This window comes from Zingiber officinale, chromosome 11A, assembly GCF_018446385.1.
Source record: "Zingiber officinale cultivar Zhangliang chromosome 11A, Zo_v1.1, whole genome shotgun sequence".
In the NCBI taxonomy this organism is placed as follows: Eukaryota; Viridiplantae; Streptophyta; class Magnoliopsida; order Zingiberales; family Zingiberaceae; genus Zingiber; species Zingiber officinale.
Genome location: NC_056006.1, coordinates 13,683,803 through 13,704,581, shown reverse-complemented (window position 1 = coordinate 13,704,581; position 20,779 = coordinate 13,683,803). Strand labels below are relative to the sequence as shown.

The following is a 20,779-nucleotide window of genomic DNA, read 5'->3' as shown; positions in this document are numbered from 1 at the left end:
CGGTCATCTGCCTAACAAATGTTGCCGTAACTGAGGAATAAATAATGATAAAGGCTACACATTTCGGCGTGATTTGATTTGCTCGAATTAAAAGATTGCAATAAATCAGCAATCCATCTTATTATGTACTCAATTTTAAAAAAATATATAAAATAGGCACCTAACTTTTATATTTACTTAAGAGTTGATGATATGCTTAATGAAAAAATTCAAGCAAAAGCTCAAGGATAGATATATATATTTATAGTCCATCATTTCACTTTTTGTGGGTCACATCACTTTATGTGTCTATCCTTGAGTTTTTCCTTGATATTTTTTCCTTGAACAAATCATTTCTCTTTATTTAAAGTACACTTATTTTTTAAAAATATATTTTTTCTAATAAAAAATGATAAAAATAAAATAATTTAAAAAAATCAACATTTGATTTCGAGACTTTCACTGGTAAATTTAAAACTGAACTTGGTGACGTTTGGTTCTCTCCTAGGAATCGGAATGGGAATGAGTATCATAATATTGTGGAATGGAAATGAGTATGCGCCTGGGTATCATTCTTAAAAATAATGTTTGGTTAGTTGAATATTTTCAATCGGAATGAACCTAAATTTCCTTTTTTACCCTTAAGGAAAATAAGAGAAAAAATTAGATGAAAGAGAAAGTTGAATGTGAGAGAAACATATGATGAGAGAGAAAGTGTGATGGGAAAAATGAAGAGATGAAAAATGTGATGAGAGAAAATGAGGAGAGAGAGAGTGATAAGAGAGATTAAGAAGAGAAAAAGTATGATGGGAGAGAAAGTGTGTTGAGAGAGAAAGAGTGATAGGAAAAATGAAGAGAGAGAAAGTGTGATGAGAGAAAATGAGAGATTGAGGAGAAAAGGTATGATGAGAAAATATGATGAGAGAGAAAGTGTGATGGGAAAAAATGAAGAGATGGAAAGTGTGATGAGAGAAAATGAGGAGAGAGAGTGTGATGAAAGAAAATAAAGAGAGAGAAAGTGTAATGAGAGAAAATATGGAGAAAGAGTATGGTAAGAGAGATTGAGGAAAGAGAAAGTATGCTGCGAGAAAAAGTATGATGAAAAAATAAGAGAGAATGAAGAGAGAGAGAAAGTAATGAGAGAGTGTATGTGAAGAGAGATAATACATAGAAAAAATGGTAGAGAATGTGTGTTGAGTGAGAATGAGGAGAGAGAGTATGATGGAAAAGAATGAAAAAAGAAAAGGTATGATGAGATAAAATATGGAGAGAGAGTATAGTAAGAGAGATTGAGGAGAGAGAAAGTATGATGAAAAAAATAAAAAGAGAGAAAATATGAGAGAGTGTGTGTGATGAGAGAGAATACAGAGAGAAAATGGTAGAAAATGTGTGATGAAAGAGAAAGTATATTGAGAGAGAAAATATGATGATAAAATGAGAAAAGAGAAAGTATGATGAGAGAGAACAAAGAGAAAGAATGGAATGAAAGAAAAAATTAAATAAATATATTAAGGGTATTTTCGTCTAAAACTTAATTCTTATTCCTATTTCATCAAAACTCAAGGAAGAGGATGAGTTTCATCCATATCCAAATTTTTAGATTTCATTTTAAAATCTTGATTACATTCCCATCAACCAAACATAAAATTTAAGAATAAATTCATTCCCTCATCCAAAAACTTTTAAATCAAACGCCATTTCACTGTCGCTATCAAAGTAGCTTTCAAATTTAAAAATCGACGATAAAATCGTGGTTAAGTGGCCGCAAGTTCACTCAATTTAATCGGTGAACTCACGGCAACAAATTAAATAGTAGTTTAGTTTTCTAGAATTCACAGTTTTACTTTTTTATTTTTTTTTAAAAAAAATCCTTCTTGCTAGAATAAAAAATATATTTTGGTAAAATTTTTGATAAATGGAAGTTAAGTAACTAATTTCGATGTTTTTGAAAGTTTCATAAAACATTGCTCTATTTAACCGGATGTGGATGCAGGGCGGTTTATCTCTTCGTGTTCCCACTTTTTCAAGTAAAAAAATGTTTGTGTTTGTCTTGTCTCTTCTCTTCCTCGTCGCAGTCGCAGTCCTCTCCTCTCTCCTTCTCGCCGGCGGCCGATAAGCAAGAACTAATCCGGCGATCCGAAAGCCCCCGCCGGGCCCCGCTAAACTCCCGATCATCGGTAACCTCCACCAGATACGCGGCAATCTACTGCACCAGTCCTTATGGGAATTCTCCAAACAGTACGGCCCGCTCATGCACCTAAAACTCGGCCAAGTTTCCGCCATCGTCGTCTCCTCCGCAACCCTCGCCAGGGACGTCCTCAAGACCTTCGACCTCGCCTGCTGCTCCCGCCCCCACAACGTCGCCACCTTCGAGCTCTCTTACGGCAGCTCTGATATCGCCTTCATGCCCTACGGCGAGCGCTGGAGCCAGCAACGCAAGCTCTGCACCGTAGAATTCTTCAACGCCAGAAAGATCAACTCTTTTAAGTCCGTAAGGGAAGATGAGATCGTGAGGATGGCGAAGCATATATCTTCTCGCATCTCGGGCTCCCTCACCGTCAACGTGAGTGAGCTCGCCCTATACTTCTCCTGCAACACCACATGCAGGATGGCCTTCGGTCGAGACATCGCCGGCGACGACTTCAACGTTTACGATGTGCTCAGGGAAGCGCAGGAGATGTTGGCTAGCTTCTTCATGGCAGACTACTTTCCCCTGCTCGGGTGGGTCGATGTGGCTACGGGGAAGAAATCCAGGCTTCGGAAATCGTTTCTTAAGCTCGACGGCATCTACCAGAAATTCATCGATCTCCATCTCGACGCGAAGACTAGTCGATCAGAAAGTGAAGAGAATGAGGATTTATTGGATGTTCTGCTTCGGTTGCGGAAGGATGAGCAGCTGACAGAGAATAACCTCAAAGGAGTTCTTATGGTGACAATTAATTTCAGTTTTGAAGTTAAAAATTAAATTGTCGAAGTTAAACTGATTCATTTACTGGCAGAATATTTTCATCGGCGGGACGGATTCCTCGTCGGCAGTGGTGGAATGGGCGATGGCGGAGCTCATCCGGCAGCCGGAGTTGATGAAGAGAGCCCAAGAGGAAGTGAGAAGCTGCGTGGGGAGAAGCAAAGGAAAGGTGGAAGAAAGCGACCTGCAGCAGCTTCAATACCTCAAACGCATAGTCAAGGAGACGATGAGGCTGCACCCGCCGTTTCCGCTGCTCGTCAACCGGGAAATCATTCACCCAGTCACTTTAAGCGATGGTTGCCAAATTCCTCCCAAGACGACGATCTACGTGAATGCATGGGCGATCGGCAGGGACCCTGATGTGTGGGAGAGACCAGAGGCGTTCGACCCAGATAGGTTTGTGAACATTGGGTCGCCGGTAGTGGACTCGTTTTCGCACTATGACTTCAAGCTGATTCCGTTTGGCGAGGGGCGGAGGACTTGCCCAGGGAAGAATCTGGGGATGCTGATGGCGGAGGTGGCGCTGGCCAACCTATTGTACTCCTTCGACTGGCAGTTGCCTCCGGGAATGAGTGAGGAGGACGTGAACATGGAAGAAGCGCTGGGACTCACTGTGCGCAGGAAGCATGCTCTGTGCCTCGTGGCCGCCAAATTTTAGGCAAACTGAGCATGTCGTTAAAAATTGCAATACTATATTTTTTTAAAAACATAGTATTCATCTCCTGGATCACTTTATGTGGTCTAGAGAATGTGTCACTCGTATTTGTAGTCGAATTATGACTACGATCCGATCAAAAATGATTGTGATTTTTTCTTAGATTCATCGTCCCCACCAGATTATAGTTTTTGTTCGGAACAGGTGGTCGGAGGCCGCCCGGAGGACACCCTCACTCAGCGCCCAGTAATTTGACCACTTATCCACTACCGGAGGCCTCCAGGCGGCCTCCGACCGCCCGCTCCGAACAAAAATTATAACCTAATTGTTGGTGCAACCTTAGGTCAAGGTTGACCTGGTTGACCTGACTCGAGTTGACCTGACTCGAGTTGTATTTTGATGTTTGACTTAGGAAGATTGTTGGTGCAACCTTAGGTCAAGGTTGACCTAGTTGAGTTGTATTTTGATGTTTGACACTCGTGGAAGAGTTGTATTCTTGATATGGGACAAGAATAGATGTTTGGGAGATTATTGGTGCAACCGTAGGTCAATGTTGACCTGGTTGACCTGATTCGGGAAAGAGTCCAAGTATGGAGACTTGGCAACGGAAAAAGTCCAAGCAGGGAACTTGGCACTGGAAAAGTCCAAGCAGGGAGCTTGGCACGCGAAAAGTCCAAGTGTGGAGACTTGGCACGGGAAAAGTCCAAGTATGGAGACTTGGCACTGGAAAAGTCCAAGAATGGAGACTTGGCACGGAGAAGTCCAAGCAGGGAGCTTGGCACGAGGGAAAGTCCTAACTGGGATGTTAGGCAGGAGGAAAGTCCTCGTGAGTGAAGTGGGAAAGTCCTAACTGGGATGTTAGGCGGTTGGAAAGTCCCGGTGAGTGAAGCTGGGAAAGTCCTAACTGGATGTTAGGCGTGGAAAGTCCAGTGAGTGACGTGACTGGGAAAGTCCTAACGGGATGTTAGGCAGTATGGAAAGTCCCGTGAGTGAAGTCGAAGGGAAAGTCCTAACTGGATGTTAGGCAAGATGGAAAGTCCGGTGAGTGAAGTCGACTGGGAAAGTCCTAACGGGATGTTAGGCGGTTGGAAAGTCCTGGTGAGTGAGGCAGTGAGAAAGTCCTAACTGGATGTTAGGCGTGTGGAAATCCTGAGTGAAGCGGTGAAAACCCTAGTCAAGAAAGCCGTGAAAGTCCCGTGAGTGAAGTCGGGCAGGAAAATCCAGATGGATCAAGGGTGATCGGACATCCGGTGATGGGAAGTCCAAGTAGGTCATAGAAGTGACCGGATACTTGGCACGGAGAGAAAAGTCTAAGTGGGTCAAAGGGATTGACCGGACACTTAGCGGGGAGTCCTAGCGGGTCAAGGGAGTGATGGATGCTAGGCGCAATGTACCAACAGTCAAGATTGACCGGATGTTGGTTTGGACTTGGTTTGGGCGAAACCATGAGTTGGATCGATCCGTGATCGATCCGGATATCGCGAATATTCTCGACGGTCCGGTGACCGATCGCACATCGATAGCATCTTGTGTGATAACCGACGGTCGATGACCGATCGAGTCGATCGGAAGCGAGCGAGGCGCAGAGGGGATGATCGTGCGGGGACCGATCGATAAAACCTGATCCGTCCCGCATCGATCAGAAGTTCCTCGATCGGCGTGGACCGATCAGAGGCCTCGATCGGTCCATGGACCGATCGGACGAAGCGAAGGTTAGGAATAGGATCGGTCGTGGACCGATCCACATTGAGCCCGATCGGTCCACGCATCGACCAGCCAGCCGCGACACAACCGCCAGATTTCTTCGTGTTTCTTCGCTTTCTTCGCAGGTTATAAAAGGAGATCCCTTCCTTCTTCTTCCTTCTTCTTCTTCCCGGATTGAAGCTTGCTGAGCTTTGTTGAGTTTGTTGGGCTGCTCAAGCTTCGCGTGAGCTTCCAGTCGTCGATCAGCTGCTGCGTTTGGGTTGTGAAGTTGCTGCTTCATCGCCTCCGGTCGACAGAGAAGGCAAGCGAGTGTTGCATTCATATTGTGTTTGTATTTGCTTCTTGCTTTCCTTGTACTCCTTCTTGTTGTTACAAGTATTATGGCGAGGTTTCTCCACCCACAAGGAGCATTTATTAGCCGGTTCTCCGGGGACTCATCCACCGACGGATTGATAGGGCTCGTCCACCTTACGGACACGCCGAGGAGTAGGAGTATCATCTCCGAACCTCGTTACATCGGTTTGTTTTTCTTCTCCTTAGTTTCTTCCTTGTATTTCCGTTGCGACTAACCCTAACTGTAGGAAGAACGCGAGAATTTGGGGCGGCTATTCACACCCCCCTCTCTAGCCGAGTACGAACGATCCTAACACTAATAGGGACGGTGAACCCAGAAAGGGATCGCAACCATTTACGGCCGGATCGCGGTCATGATCCGGCCGCAAATATAAGTGGCATATCCCCTGGACCATAAAAAAGTGGTCCAAGAGATCTGTGCTCCTCCCCGTGAGCAAGTAAAATTCCGTCGATAAAAAATTCTCCCCGTGAGCCAGTGATAGATATTGAACGTTCGCCCCCCTCTCTCTCTCAATAAAATGTCAAATTAATTTTAAAATAATTATATACAATATAATGCCAATAATAAAAAATAATCATCCCTGCTGAATATCAAAATTAATATTAATATGAACCAAATAATAAAAATAATATTTTCAAATTTATTATATTTATTATTATTTTTATAATTATATGTCATATTTAATCTTTTTATTATTATTTGGAGGTATATAAATACATTTATTGACTTTAAATAACATATAAAAGAATTATTCTTTATTTTGTTTTTTCCTCTATTTATTAGTTTTTATATGGTATGAGAGTCATCTTCTCTACCTTCCAATTAGTTTTTATATGGTATGAGAGTCATCTTCTCTACCTTCCAATTTTCTTTTTTCGAATTTTTGTTACAGTAATTATGGGAGTTTCTACATGCTGGTTTGATATCATCGTTTACAGTACGATAATCTCGGCAACTTCAACGACGATAACAGCAACTTTTCTTCTCCTTTTATTAACGACTCTTTTCTATTAATGATAGCAACTTTGATAACGCCAATCATAATAAGACAGAATTACTATTCCTTCATTATATTCATCTTCTCTTTTTTTTTCCTTGTTTGTTTTTGTTTTTCTTTTCCATACCGTTTCCTTCTAGATTCTATTGAGATTTCTATGATATTATAAAATATCTTTTTTTCTTTTCATATAATTTTTTCATTTTCTTTTCTGTTAAATTTAATCATGATAACTATTTACTATGAAATTATAATTTCTTTTGTTACTTTGTGTTCATGATTTACTTGGTCATGTTGATAATACTTCACCCTCATCTTAAAAAGATGATCCATTCTATACTATTTGATTTAAGAAGGATCAATTAATTTTGACTTGGTTAATCTCAACCTATACTTCCCATGCTCGTTGGCCTCGACACATCTCATCAGGTTTGGGAAGCTCTTGATTATTCTTTTGCATCCCACTCTCAAACATGGATTTTTCAACTTCGTCTACAATTACAATCTGTGCAACAAGAAGATACCTCTATTATTGACTATATGAAATTAGTCAAGACCATTGCCAACAACCTAGATGCAATTAAATATTTGATCTCTGATTCAGAACTATTAATGCATGTTATTGCCGGTTTGGGTCCTCAATGTTGGTGCGGTTAGCACTAACGGTCTAACTCAGGTTTTGATGAATGACAAATCAGGTTAAGTTAGGTTCGTCGTTATCTAACACTCTGATCGAGTGTGCAGGATAAGTCCAGACAGGTCGACGGGCTGACCGGATGTCTGGCACGAAGTCCAGCTAGGTCGACGGGCTGACCGGATAGCTGGCGAGAAGTCCAAGCGGGTCGACGGGCTGACCGGACGCTTGGCGAGAAGTCCAGCTAGGTCGACGGGCTGACCGGATAGCTGGCGAGAAGTCCAAGCGGGTCGACGGGCTGACCGGACGCTTGGCGAGAAGTCCAGCTAGGTCGACGGGCTGACCGGATAGCTGGCGAGAAGTCCAGACGGGTCGAAGGGCTGACCGGACGTCTGGCAGGTAAGTAAGGTAAGTCACTGGAGGGGAGTGACTGCGAGGTGAAAGGGAACATTAGGCGTCGATCCGGCTTAGATCCATTTCGGATATCTAAGTCGAGATCGTGACTAGATTCCGGTCTCGGAAGGACGGAATCTAAGTCATACTTTGCTTATCTATAAAACTGTGCTAACAATCTTTGCTGCAGGGTACATTTGCCTCGGACTAACCTTTTCTTGCAGGAGAAGGACTTTCTGGAGAAGAGGGGTCCGGGCGCCCGGAGGGGATCCGGGCGCCCGGAGGTCCGGGCGCCCGGAAGGGATCCGGGCGCCCGGGAGGCAAGTTTTATCCCGATTGCGCGTCGCCACGTGGAGCTCACTGGTTGGACCTGCCACGTCCCACTAGGGCGCCTGGAAGGGATCCGGGGCGCCCTGAGCTTCATATAAAAGAAGGGGCAAGGGTGGAGCTTCAACATCAACTAAGAATCCAAGATCTGCTGCTCTGTGCTCTTGCGACGCCACGAAAAGCTCTCCGACTCAGTGCTGGTTTTGTTTTAACTCTATTGTCGGTGTTTTCTTTATCTGTCAATTCTTGTACTTAACTCTGTAATATTCGAATTGATAGTGATTGCCCAACGAAAGTGGTCAAGGACCACGGGCCTTCGAGTAGGAGTCGTCACAGGCTCCGAACGAAGTAAAAATATTTGTGTCTACTTTATCTTTTTCCGCTGCGTTTATACTCGTCTTTTTCGAATCGATATTCACCCCCCCCTCTATCGAACCTATCGGTCTTACAAGTGGTATCAGAGCAGGTACCGCTCTGATTTGGTGCAACCACCAATCAGGCAAAGGGGAGACTTTTTTAAAGAAAAATTAGATATCGTTTGTCTTTTAAATAAAACCTTACGCCTTTCGTTTTTTTCCCTCCAAAAATATTACATTTTCAAAATTTTGAAATAATATTTTTTTTCAAATATTTTATTAATATTTTAATAATATTTTATTATTTTTTCCGAAAATAGTGAAATATTATTTTTTCCAGCACTGCTAATCCAAGACCAAGTCTTGGGATTTTTTTTTCTGTTTCTCTGTGTGCAAGAATAATGACTCTTCAAGAAGGACGGAACCCCCACGAACCACCACCATACGATCAAGATTTCAACTATTGGAAGCGATTAATGGAATGCTTCTTAGGAAGCGTAAACTTTGATTATTGGCTGATATTGAGAAAACCTTCTCAGAACTCAGAACTAAACACAAATGTAAGTAAAATCATTTGTAATGTTTTACCTAACAATGTTTTATGCAGACTAGAAAAATACAAAGATGCACATGACCTTTGGACCCAATTGATCAAACTTCACGAGGAGCCGATGGAGCTCGAGGATCAAGTAAAAATTGAATCCGAACTCGGGTTAGATCCAATCGAAAAGCCTACTGAATTAGGGGTTGCGCTCAAGGTTAGTGATATTTACCAAAATACCCCTGCTAATAGTAGTTTAAAAAATATGAGCATTGATCTGGTTATTTCTGAAAATATATGTGAAAATAATGTAGTTGACAATAATTACAAAAATACCCCTAGGATATTATCTGATAAAACAAATCCAATTAATTTAAAAAATTCAAACTTAAACCTAAACAAATCTGAAAACTCAAATGATAGAGATGACAAGGTCAATATTGATCTAGCTAAAATTAATAAATTATTTAATAATCTAGACAATATTAATCTAGAAAATCCTATCCAAACCCAAGATAATTTAATTAATAAAAATTAAATTTTAACGATAAGAATAATCTAATAAATTCCACTAATTATATCAACTTAAAAATAAAGAAAATATAAGAATAAAATCAAACACTTTGATAAAATTAAAACTAAATTTAACAAAATTAAAATTAAATGTTAAAAATAACATATTAAATAAAGATAATCCAAAAAATTCAAAATTAACAATCAATAAAAGGTTAAAAGATAAACCTTTAAGGAAACATAATTCAAACAATTTAATTAATTCAAAGTTAAAAATAAATAAAAACTTAAACTTTAAAAATAAGCTACTAAAGAAAGATAAGTCAATTAACACAATAAAATTAAAATTGAAAGAAAATTTAAATATTAAATACATTCACTTAAAGAAAGATAATTTGACTAATTTAATTAATTCAAAATTAAAAACTTGAATCTAAATTACAAATTAAACATTAGATTTTAACCAAAACTTAACTATAATAAACCCAGAACTAAAAACTAAATTAATGGCCAATAATTCAGGGGGAGGTTCCAGAATAGCTGGCACCTCCAAAACTAACCTACCCGACAGGGTAACCCTAACCAACCTACCCGAAAAGGGTAACCCCAACCAACCTACCCGACAGGGTAATTAGGACTAGTTAAAGAGGGTTCAAGTTTAACTTGAATCATGGTACTGGTGAAGTTTTTGGATGATAGTACGTTAGGGAAGCTTGGGCATCGCATGTCTAGAAAGATATGGCTTCGATCTGGTGCATTTGGCCAAGTGGAACTGACCGAAGCTACCCTTAAAAGGATCCTAACTAGTTAGACCAAGGTTTAGTACTAAGCTCCGTGGATAGGACTATTCGGAAAACCTCGAAAGGTTGGTTACTTCTAATGACGTCCAGGTGACTCACCAAGCTTAGAAGTTTATCCGAAGAATGCCTATTTGTTGAGACCAAAGCTAAACCTGAATCTAACACAAGCTAAACCAAACTCTGTAATAAAATCTAATTCATCTCACAAAATTATAGGATTCCCTGATTGATAATCTAGATAGGGTGAGATGAATAAGGATCAAATTAATTTTCAAATTAAATTAAAATTAATTCAAATTAAAATTCAAATTTTAAATCCAATTTCAAATTAAATTTAAATTTCAAATTTCAAATTTAATTTCAAATTAAAATTAAATTTCGAATTTCAAATTAAATTAAAATTAAATTTTGAATTTCAAATTAAAATTAAATTTCGAATTAATTAAGAATTAAATTTCGAATTAAAACTAAATTAAGTTTAAAAAAAAAATTAATATTAAATAACTTTAAAAATTATTTTAAAACATTTTTAAAAATTATTTTAAAAAAAAACTCTTTTAAAAATCATATTAAAAACTTTTAAAAATTCTTTTAAAAATTCTTTTAAAACATTTTAAAAATTATTTTAAAAACTCTTTTAAAAATCATATTAAAAACTTTTAAAAATTCTTTTAAAAATTCTTTTAAAACATTTTAAAAATTATTTTAAAACATTTTAAAAATTATTTTAAAAACTCTTTTAAAAATCATTTTAAAAACTTTTAAAAATTCTTTTAAAACATTTTTAAAAATTATTTTAAAAAACTCTTTTAAAAATCATTTTAAAAACTTTTAAAAATTCTTTTAAAAATTCTTTTAAAACATTTTTAAAAATTATTTTAAAAAACTCTTTTAAAAATCATTTTAAAAAAACTTTTAAAAATTCTTTTAAAATATTTTAAATTCTTTAAAAACTCTTTTAAAAATTCTTTAAAAACTATTTTTTAAATTCTTTAAAAACTATTTTAAAAATTCTTTAAAAACTATTTTAAAAATTATTTAAAAACTATTTTTTAAAATTCTTTAAAAACTCTTTTAAAAATTCATTAAAAACTATTTTTTAAATTCTTTAAAAACTATTTTAAAAATTCTTTAAAAACTATTTTAAAAATTCTTTAAAAACTATTTTAAAATTCTTTAAAAACTATTTTAAAAATTATTTAAAAACTATTTTAAAAATTCTTTAAAAACTATTTTAAAAACTCTTTTAAAATTTTTTTAAAAACTATTTTAAAAATTATTTGGAAAATTATTTAAAAACTATTTTAAAAATTATTTAAAAACTATTTTAAATTCTTTAAAAACTATTTTTAAATTCTTTAAAAACTCTTTTAAAAATTCTTTAAAAACTATTTTTTAAATTCTTTAAAAACTATTTTAAAAATTCATTAAAAACACTTTTAAAAAATTCTTTAAAAATAATTTTAAAAATTCTTTAAAAACTATCTTAAAAATTCTTTAAAAACTATTTAAAAAAAAAATTTCTTTAAAAACTATTTTTTAAATTCTTTAAAAACTCTTTTAAAATTTTTTAAAAACTATTTTAAAAATTATTTGAAAAATTATTTAAAAACTATTTTAAAAATTATTTTAAAAACTCATTTAAAAATTATTTTAAAAACTTTAAAAATTCTTTTAAATTTTTTTTTAAAATATTTTAAAAATTATTTTAAAAACTCTTTTAAAAATCATTTTAAAAACTTTAAAAAATTCTTTTAAAAATTATTTTAAAACATTTTAAAAATTATTTTAAAAACTCTTTTAAAAATCATTTTAAAAACTTTAAAAAATTCTTTTAAAAATTATTTTAAAACATTTTAAAAATTATTTTAACTTAAAATTATTTTAATATAAAAATTATATTTTTAAAATGATTTTAACTTAAAAATTATTTCAAAAATTACTTTAAGAAACTTTTAAAAATCATTTAAAAAATATTTTAAAAATCATTTTAAAACTATTTTAAAAAATTATATATCATTTTGAAAAATTCTTCTTATTTTTTTTCACTATGATAAAATTCTTTTAACTTAAAAAAAATAGTAATAATAATAAATTATTTCTATAGACTATTTTCATTTTAAAAATTATAATTTTGACTTTAAACTCATTTTTAATCTTAAACATCATTTTAACCTTAAAATTATTTTTTAATTTAACTTAACTGAAAATTAAATCTTAAATTAAAACTCATTAAAACTTAATTTAAACATTACTTTTCAACTTAATTTAACCTAACTTAAAATTAAAACTTAAAAATTAAACTTAAACTTAAAACTTAAACCGAAATTAATCACTGATATTAATTTTAATCTAAAATCAAAATTGAATTGAACGTATATTAATTGTCATTAAATAATTATAAAAAATCATTTTAAAATCCTGTTAGAAATCCCTTAAAAATAATAATAATTATAATTCTTTTAAATTCATTTAAAACTTAGACACCTAACTTAAAAACTTAAATTCCGTTAACTTTAACTTTAAACTTAATTATGTAATTAATAAGTAGAACTTAACTATTTAAGTTTTACTTTATTTGAGAACTAAGTTTGTTTTGATTAGAACCTAGGTTTAACCTTAGTAAAAATATTAAAATTACTCTAAGTCATTTTTTTTCAACCTTTAAAATATTAAGTATTTTTATTAAAACATAATTAAAGTTTGACTTAAATTGAACCTTACTTAACCTTGTTTAATAACGAGTTTAACTTCAAACTACTACCAACTTTAAACTAAGTTAATCCAACTTAAAAGGAAGTAAATGAAAGGTTAAATTATAACTAACACCTTCATCAATTAATACAAAATTTATATTATATTAAATTATTGAATCAAGCAAAATTTAATCAATAAATTATTAATATTGATTAATTATTGAATTAATAAAATCTTATCTTATTTAACCTTAAACTAAAGTTAAGCACCTGAATCCAAAATTAATTAATAATTGATTAATCAAATTCAAATAAACAGTTATACCAAGGATACAGAGATAATAATATATGTATTACTAAACAAATGTGTTAGGGCTTTGAAATTTAACACAACCAAACCTTAGTATTAAAGGGGAGATATTAAATTATGGGGAGTAACCAATTCAGGGGAAGGTTCAATTTCTTTTAAATCCCCTAGAAAAATTAATAAATAAGGAGGATTAATAAATTAAAGGAATATTAAATTAAAGGAATATCAAATTAAAGGAATATCAAATTCAGGGGGAGGTTTATTTTTTAATTATCTCCTTAAGCGTTATTTTTTCAATCTTCTCTTTAAAATCTCTCTAGAAAATTCTACCTCATTTAAAAAAAAAAAAATTACTTTGAATATTTTTAGCAAATATTTTCAAAATTTTATGTCAGGTTCAGGGGGAGAAATAAAACTAATTCAGTTCTTCAAATCGAATTTTAAACTTAATTTTGAAAATCAAAGTTTAAAAATCAATTTTCAAAATCAACCTGTTTAAAATTGTGAATTTTTTTTAAAATCACAAACTTTTTATCCTTTTTACTTAGTCTTTGAAAACTGAATTTTTCAAGTATTTTAAACCATGGTTTTGAAACTAGTACTTTTAAACTTTGAAAAGTTGATTTTGGAAAACAAATTTTACAAAAATGTTCTAAAAATATGATCTCACTTTTACCAAACTCCTTTGAAAACTAAAAGTAAAGATTTAAATTTAATTTAACTTTACTTTGAAAATTATCCTGAATCTAGTTCTTAAAATTTGATTTTACTTAATTTTGACAATTTGATTTGAAAGTTAAATTTTACAAAAAATTAGTTGAAAAAAAATTACGTTTTTATTGAAAATTATGGAAATTAGATTTTTCAAAACTTAAGTTTACAAACTAAGCTTCTCAAAATCATTTTCCTTAATTTTGAAAATTGAATCTTTTACAAACTTAGTGTTGAAAAATAAATTTCAATCAGTTTTGAAAAATAGATTTTTCAAACTTAGTTTTGGAATTTTGGTTTTGAAAACTTATGTTTGAAAAGCGTTTCAAAGTTGAAACTTGTTTTGAAAATTTAAACTTGATCTTGAAATTTAGACCTTATACACTTATGTTTGAAAATTAGACTATCTAAACTTAACGATTTTTCTAAAAGCTAAAAGCTAATGCTTTAAACAAGTTTTCAACTTGACTATTTTTTTAACTAGCTGTTAAAAATTGTACTTTTATCAGTATCTTTGAATTTTTGAACTAAACTTTTTATTACTCTACACTATGCTTGTTTACCCCTGCTTATTTTTTGATGAATGCCAAAGGGGGAGGGTTAGGTGGTTAAGTTAGAGCAACTAAATGCAAACTTGAAAAACTAACTTAAAAACCTCGAAAATCATGCTTGATTTTTGTATATATTTATCACTAACTTAACCAGGTTGTCATTCCATCAAAAAGGGGGAGATTGTTGGTGCGGTTAGCACTAACGGTCTAACTCAGGTTTTGATGAATGACAAATCAGGTTAAGTTAGGTTCGTCGTTATCTAACACTCTGATCGAGTGTGCAGGATAAGTCCAGACAGGTCGACGGGCTGACCGGATGTCTGGCACGAAGTCCAGCTAGGTCAACGGGCTGACCGGATAGCTGGCAAGAAGTCCAAGCGGGTCGACGGGCTGACCGGATGTCTGGCACGAAGTCCAGCTAGGTCGACGGGCTGACCGGATAGCTGGCGAGAAGTCCAAGCGGGTCGACGGGCTGACCGGACGCTTGGCGAGAAGTCCAGCTAGGTCGACGGGCTGACCGGATAGCTGGCGAGAAGTCCAGACGGGTCGAAGGGCTGACCGGACGTCTGGCAGGTAAGTAAGGTAAGTCACTGGAGGGGAGTGACTGCGAGGACGCGTTCCCGGGAAGGGAACATTAGGCGTCGATCCGGCTTAGATCCATTTCGGATATCTAAGTCGAGATCGTGACTAGATTCCGGTCTCGGAAGGACGGAATCTAAGTCATACTTTGCTTATCTATAAAACTGTGCTAACAATCTTTGCTGCAGGGTACATTTGCCTCGGACTAACCTTTTCTTGCAGGAGAAGGACTTTCTGGAGAAGAGGGGTCCGGGCGCCCGGAGGGGATCCGGGCGCCCGGGAGGCAAGTTTTATCCCGATTGCGCGTCGCCACGTGGAGCTCACTGGTTGGACCTGCCACGTCCCACTAGGGCGCCTGGAAGGGATCCGGGGCGCCCTGAGCTTCATATAAAAGAAGGGGCAAGGGTGGAGCTTCAACATCAACTAAGAATCCAAGATCTGCTGCTCTGTGCTCTTGCGACGCCACGAAAAGCTCTCCGACTCAGTGCTGGTTTTGTTTTAACTCTATTGTCGGTGTTTTCTTTATCTGTCAATTCTTGTACTTAACTCTGTAATATTCGAATTGATAGTGATTGCCCAACGAAAGTGGTCAAGGACCACGGGCCTTCGAGTAGGAGTCGTCACAGGCTCCGAACGAAGTAAAAATATTTGTGTCTACTTTATCTTTTTCCGCTGCGTTTATACTCGTCTTTTTCGAATCGATATTCACCCCCCCCTCTATCGAACCTATCGGTCTTACACTCAATATGATACCTTTGTTCCCAGTGTGACGACTCGCATGAATGAAGTGTCACTCGAAACTCTTCATGGTATGTTATTTTCTCATGAAAGACTTCTACAAATACAATTTGAAAGGATATCATATTCTCTGTCTTTATCGGCACACATGATTGGCAAAGCTCTACAACCTGATTAACATAATCAGCCTCACATTGGAAAAGCCCCACAGTCATAGACCCGACATGATATAAATAGGCAACGGCTCAGGTTTGCAAATTGTTTACACTGGAAACACATCCTTTTATTCATGTGGTCGTACTTTTGGCATGCGAAACACTCTTCATGTTCCTTCTATCACTAAAAAATTTACTTTCCGTACGTCAATTTGCTCTTGATAATAATGTATTTTCTGAATTTCATCCTCATCATTATCTTGTGAAGGATCCTACGATAGGAACTATTCTACTCCAAGGGGATACTAAAAACGGTTTGTATCATCTTCAACTCACCTCTCTCAAAACCTTTGTTGGAGAATGCACAGACAAATTTTCTTAGCATGCATGTCTTAGTCACCCGTCTCTACATCTTGTTCAGGATATAATTAATTGTTTTGGTTTACCAACTTCTTTAGCGTCATCATCTCATTTATGTGAAGCTTGTATGAAAGTAAAATCTCATAAACTACCTTCTGCATCCTCTACTTGCAACTCTAGTTTTCCTTTGAAAATTATTCACTCTGATGTATGAGGTCTTGCTCTTATTCTTTCTAATCAGGGCTTTCTTTATTACATTATTTTTATTGATAACTTTAGCAAGTTCACTTGGATTTTTCTTATGAAAAAAAAATCTGATCTCTTCGATATTTTTTGTCGTTTTCAAAAGCATATTGATCATTATTTTGATTGTAAAATACTTTCTCTTCATTCTGATTCAAGTGGAGAGTATCAAGCACTTCATCGTCCTCTTACTTCCTTTGGCATCCTCCATCGAGTCTCTTGTACCCACACTCCTGAGCAAAATAGATCCGCCAAGAGAAAACATCGTCATGTGATTGAAACTGCCTTAACTCCTCTTAATCATGCCTTAGTTTCACTTAAATTTTGGGATGACGTCGTCCAAATCGCAATCTACCTTATCAATCATTTACCCACTCCACTACTTCAAATAAGTGTCCCTTGGAGAGACTTTATAATCGTCCTCCAGATTATTCTTTCTTCCAAATCTTTGGTTGCGCATGTTATCCTTGGCTACGACCTTACTCTAAACATAAGTTAAACCCTCACTCTCAACAATGTGTTTTCCTTTGTTATAGTAATTTGCATCATGGGTACTGTTGCCTCCATATTTTGACCGAGCGGATATATATTTCTCGACATGTTACTTTTGATGAATCTCTTTTTCCATTTGCAGTTGCAACCTCGGTTCCTCCTTTAGATAATCAAGGAACTTATCTAATATCACTGAGTAATATACTAGAATCCTCACAGATTGCTTCATCAGGACATATTGATTCCTATTCCATCTCCACAAATTCCAGTAGACTCAATGGCTAGTGATGATCCACTCTCTAGTTCTAATTCCAATCCGTCTAATCACTCATCTCCAAGTAGCTCAAATGATACTACTCCTCAGCGAATGCTTCCTCTAAGTGATATTTATGCATGATGTCAACCAGTTTCCACTCGTTATCCTTTTCCACATGCTCTTATTGCTTCTTCAAATTTTGTTGAACCTTCTAGCTTTACACAGACAGTCAAACATCCAAATTGGCGTGCTGCGATGACTACAGAGTTTGATGCTCTTCTTCGCAATGCAACCTAGCACTTAGTTCCTCATATTCCATCTATGAATATTGTGGATTCTAAATGAGTTTACCGAATTCAGTATCATGCAGATGGATCTATTGAACGTTACAAAGATCGCCTTGTTGCTAAAGACTTTAATCAACAACCATGTATTGACTTCAATGATACTTTTAGTCTAGTTGTCAAAATTACAACTATCAGATTGCTACTATCTATAGCTGTTAGTTCTAATTGGCCGATACGACAATTAAATATTTCCAATGCTTTCCTTCATGGACACATTGAAAAAGCTGTTTATATAGAGCAATCACCTGGATTCATCATCCTGTAACTTCCAACACATATGTGTCAACTTCAGAAATATATATATAGTCTTCGGTAAGCACCTCATATATGGTTTCATCGTCTATCTACTTAGCTTCATACTTACAGTTTTTCTGGCTTAAAAACTGACTCTTCCCTATTCTACAAATGTAATGAGAGATTTCAATATTTGTTCTTATTTATGTGGATGATATCTTAATAACTAGTAGTGATCCATCTTCTTCATCAAAAGTTTCCTATTCGGGATCTTGGCAATCCTTGTTTTTTCCTTGACATAGAGTCTCTCACATTTGAAAGTTGTCTTCTCTCTCAGAACAAATATATTACTAGACTTCTACAATGAGCTAAAATGGATGGTGCACGTCCTATCTCCACACCAATCATTGAAAGTGGTTTCACTGCACCTTCATCCTCCTCTTCAATGACTAACCCCCAGATCTACCGAAGCATTGTTGGCGCCCTACAATCTGTCAGTATTACATGACCCTATATTGCTTTCGCTGTTAATCGTGCCTGTCAATTTATGCATACTCCTACTGAACACCATTGGGAAGGTGTTAAGAGAATTCTTCGATATCTCAAAGGAACTATTTTACATGGTTTTCTTTTATATCGTCAGTTCTCACAAAAGTTAATTGTCTACAATGATGCAGATTGAACTGGATCTCCTAAAGATAGGCATTCTACTAGTGGATAGCCATATTTTTTGGGAGAAATCTTGTTTCCTATCTTTTAAATAAGTAACCTACAGTTTCTCGCTCAAGTACTGAAGCTGAATATAAAGCTATAGCTAATGCGACATCAGAAATTATTTGGCTACAATATCTTCTTTCGGAATTACACTTTTCCCTAGCTGCTATTTCCCAAATTTGGTGTGATAATATTTGAGCTACTTATCTTGCGGCAAATCCTATTTTTGATGTTCCTACCAAATATGTAGAGATTGATTTTCATTTTGTTCATGAGCGTGTGGCGACTTCACAACTTTCAGTTTCTTACATCTCTACTGAAGATCAAATTGTTAATATATTTACTAAGCCATTATCCAGACAACGTTTCACCAAGTTAACACTCAAATCAACATTCATGTAGTCTCGTTGAATTTATTGAGGGGTAATGTCAATAATGAAAAATAATCTCGAATTAATTTTAATCAATTAAGATTTATTATATTTGACATCATAATCAAAATTTGTATCACAATTAAAATCAATATAAATCAAATAGTAAAAATAATATTTTAACATTTATTATATTTATTATTATATCTATAATTACACTACTACAAAATGAGCCTAAGGTATCACTTTGGAAGCAACACTTTAATAAATTGTTGCCATATATCAAATTTTAGGAAAAACATACAAGACTTTCAAATAAGTGTTGCATTATAACTAAAATACAACACATTATTTAGAAGTGTTGCCTTTGTTATTAGTAAAGGCAACACTTTTGTAGAACTGTTGCAATTGATGAATGGCGGGATCATTTTTCGCCAAATAACTCGCGCGAACCGCCTGCTAAACCACGACCTCCCTCACACGAACTTCTCTAATTTCGCAATGTAGCTCACAAAACGTAAATCGCGAGTTCCTCCCCTCCGAACTTCTCTGCCGCTAACCCTAATCTCGTAACCTCCTCACTCTGTCTTCGCTGAACATCTCCGACGAAGCCCTCTCCGTGAATTGAACATCTTCACCGGACTTCTTTGCTGCTAACCCTAATCTCGCAACCTCCATACTCTGTCTTCGTCGAACATCTCCGACGAAGCCCTCTCCGCGAACTGAACATCTTCACCGGGCTCCTTTTTTGGTTCTCTTGCAATCATTGTCTTTCTAAGGTTAGATCTTCACTTATTTTCTTTTGTTTTTCTTGTATTTTATTTCTGTTGAACACCTTGGACCGCTGCCAAGGGTATTATGTTTTTGCAACTACCTCAAGCTTTTTTCCCCCAATCCTTGTTCTTCTTGTATTATTTTTCTTGTATTATGTTGTTTTTCTTCTAAGGTTGGATCTTCTATTCTAAGCTTTACGAAATGAGTTATGCAAAATGAAACCACAACTTTAGATTGAACACTGATGAGGTATTTGATTTAGTTTCATGATCATATTGCATCCAACCATTGGGACTTAATTATTGCATATGATATATTGTTGCTAGTTAACTTTCACAATAAAAGTTTTAAGATCATTGGAATGGTTATCTTACAAGGAATTATTACAAGGGATTTTTTTTTGTTGGAATGAGTTTGGTTGAATCAACCCACTAAATTATTTTGACCCATTTTTAAAAGCCTTTTAGGATTTGTAAAAAGGATTTTAACTTGTTATATATTTGTTTTTATTCTTGTAATGACAGGAATCCCTAGTTTTCTATTGTTGTTATATTCCTTGAGGCTCCTAATATTGAATTAAGCTTGTTCCTATTCCTATATGTATGTGGTATTATAATTTTATCAGTCTTGCTTTGACTTGGGTAATTCTGTTACTAATAGAAAGCACTAATGTGACATTATTACAAATGCTTATATCTTTATGAAATTCCTTAAAATATCTTCATTCTATTTAACAATGGTGGTTTTATGCCTGATAGGTGATCAAATTTGTCAAAGTCGGTTTATCAAAGTCATTTGCTCATACTATTAAAGATCATTTTAGCAATTTATGGCTCTTTGTTTGTAGTTGCAGAATTTTAGAGTGATGGGTGAAGATAGAAGCTGGATGTATTTTTCTAGATGGGTGCCTGAATTTGAAAATGGGTTGTTGAACTTTCTTAACATATCATTTGCTAAAGCATCTTTGGGAGGTCAAATTAAATGCCCTTGTAGGCGGTGTAAAAATCGATATTGGTATCATAGAGAAGA

The 20,779-nt window shown here is 35.1% G+C and overlaps 1 protein-coding gene across 1 annotated transcript; it reads left to right on the top strand.

Annotated features, from left to right (window-relative positions):
• The first annotated feature begins 1,990 nt into the window (after positions 1-1,990).
• LOC122032257 (cytochrome P450 71A1-like) lies at positions 1,991-3,631 on the top strand. The gene is made up of 2 exons (XM_042591532.1): positions 1,991-2,908; positions 2,979-3,631. Exons 1-2 carry the CDS (start codon positions 2,231-2,233, stop codon positions 3,600-3,602), a joined length of 1,302 nt encoding a protein of 433 aa, XP_042447466.1. The 5' UTR covers positions 1,991-2,230; the 3' UTR covers positions 3,603-3,631.
• The last annotated feature ends 17,148 nt before the right edge of the window (positions 3,632-20,779 follow it).

Excerpts from the sequence above, each read along its gene's own strand:
- LOC122032257 (XM_042591532.1), top strand. The coding sequence starts at position 2,231 with ATGCACCTAAAACTCGGCCAAGTTTCCGCCATCGTCGTCTCCTCCGCA. Across the intron at positions 2,909-2,978 it reads ACCTCAAAGGAGTTCTTATG|AATATTTTCATCGGCGGGAC; the intron begins GTGACAATTAAT and ends ATTTACTGGCAG.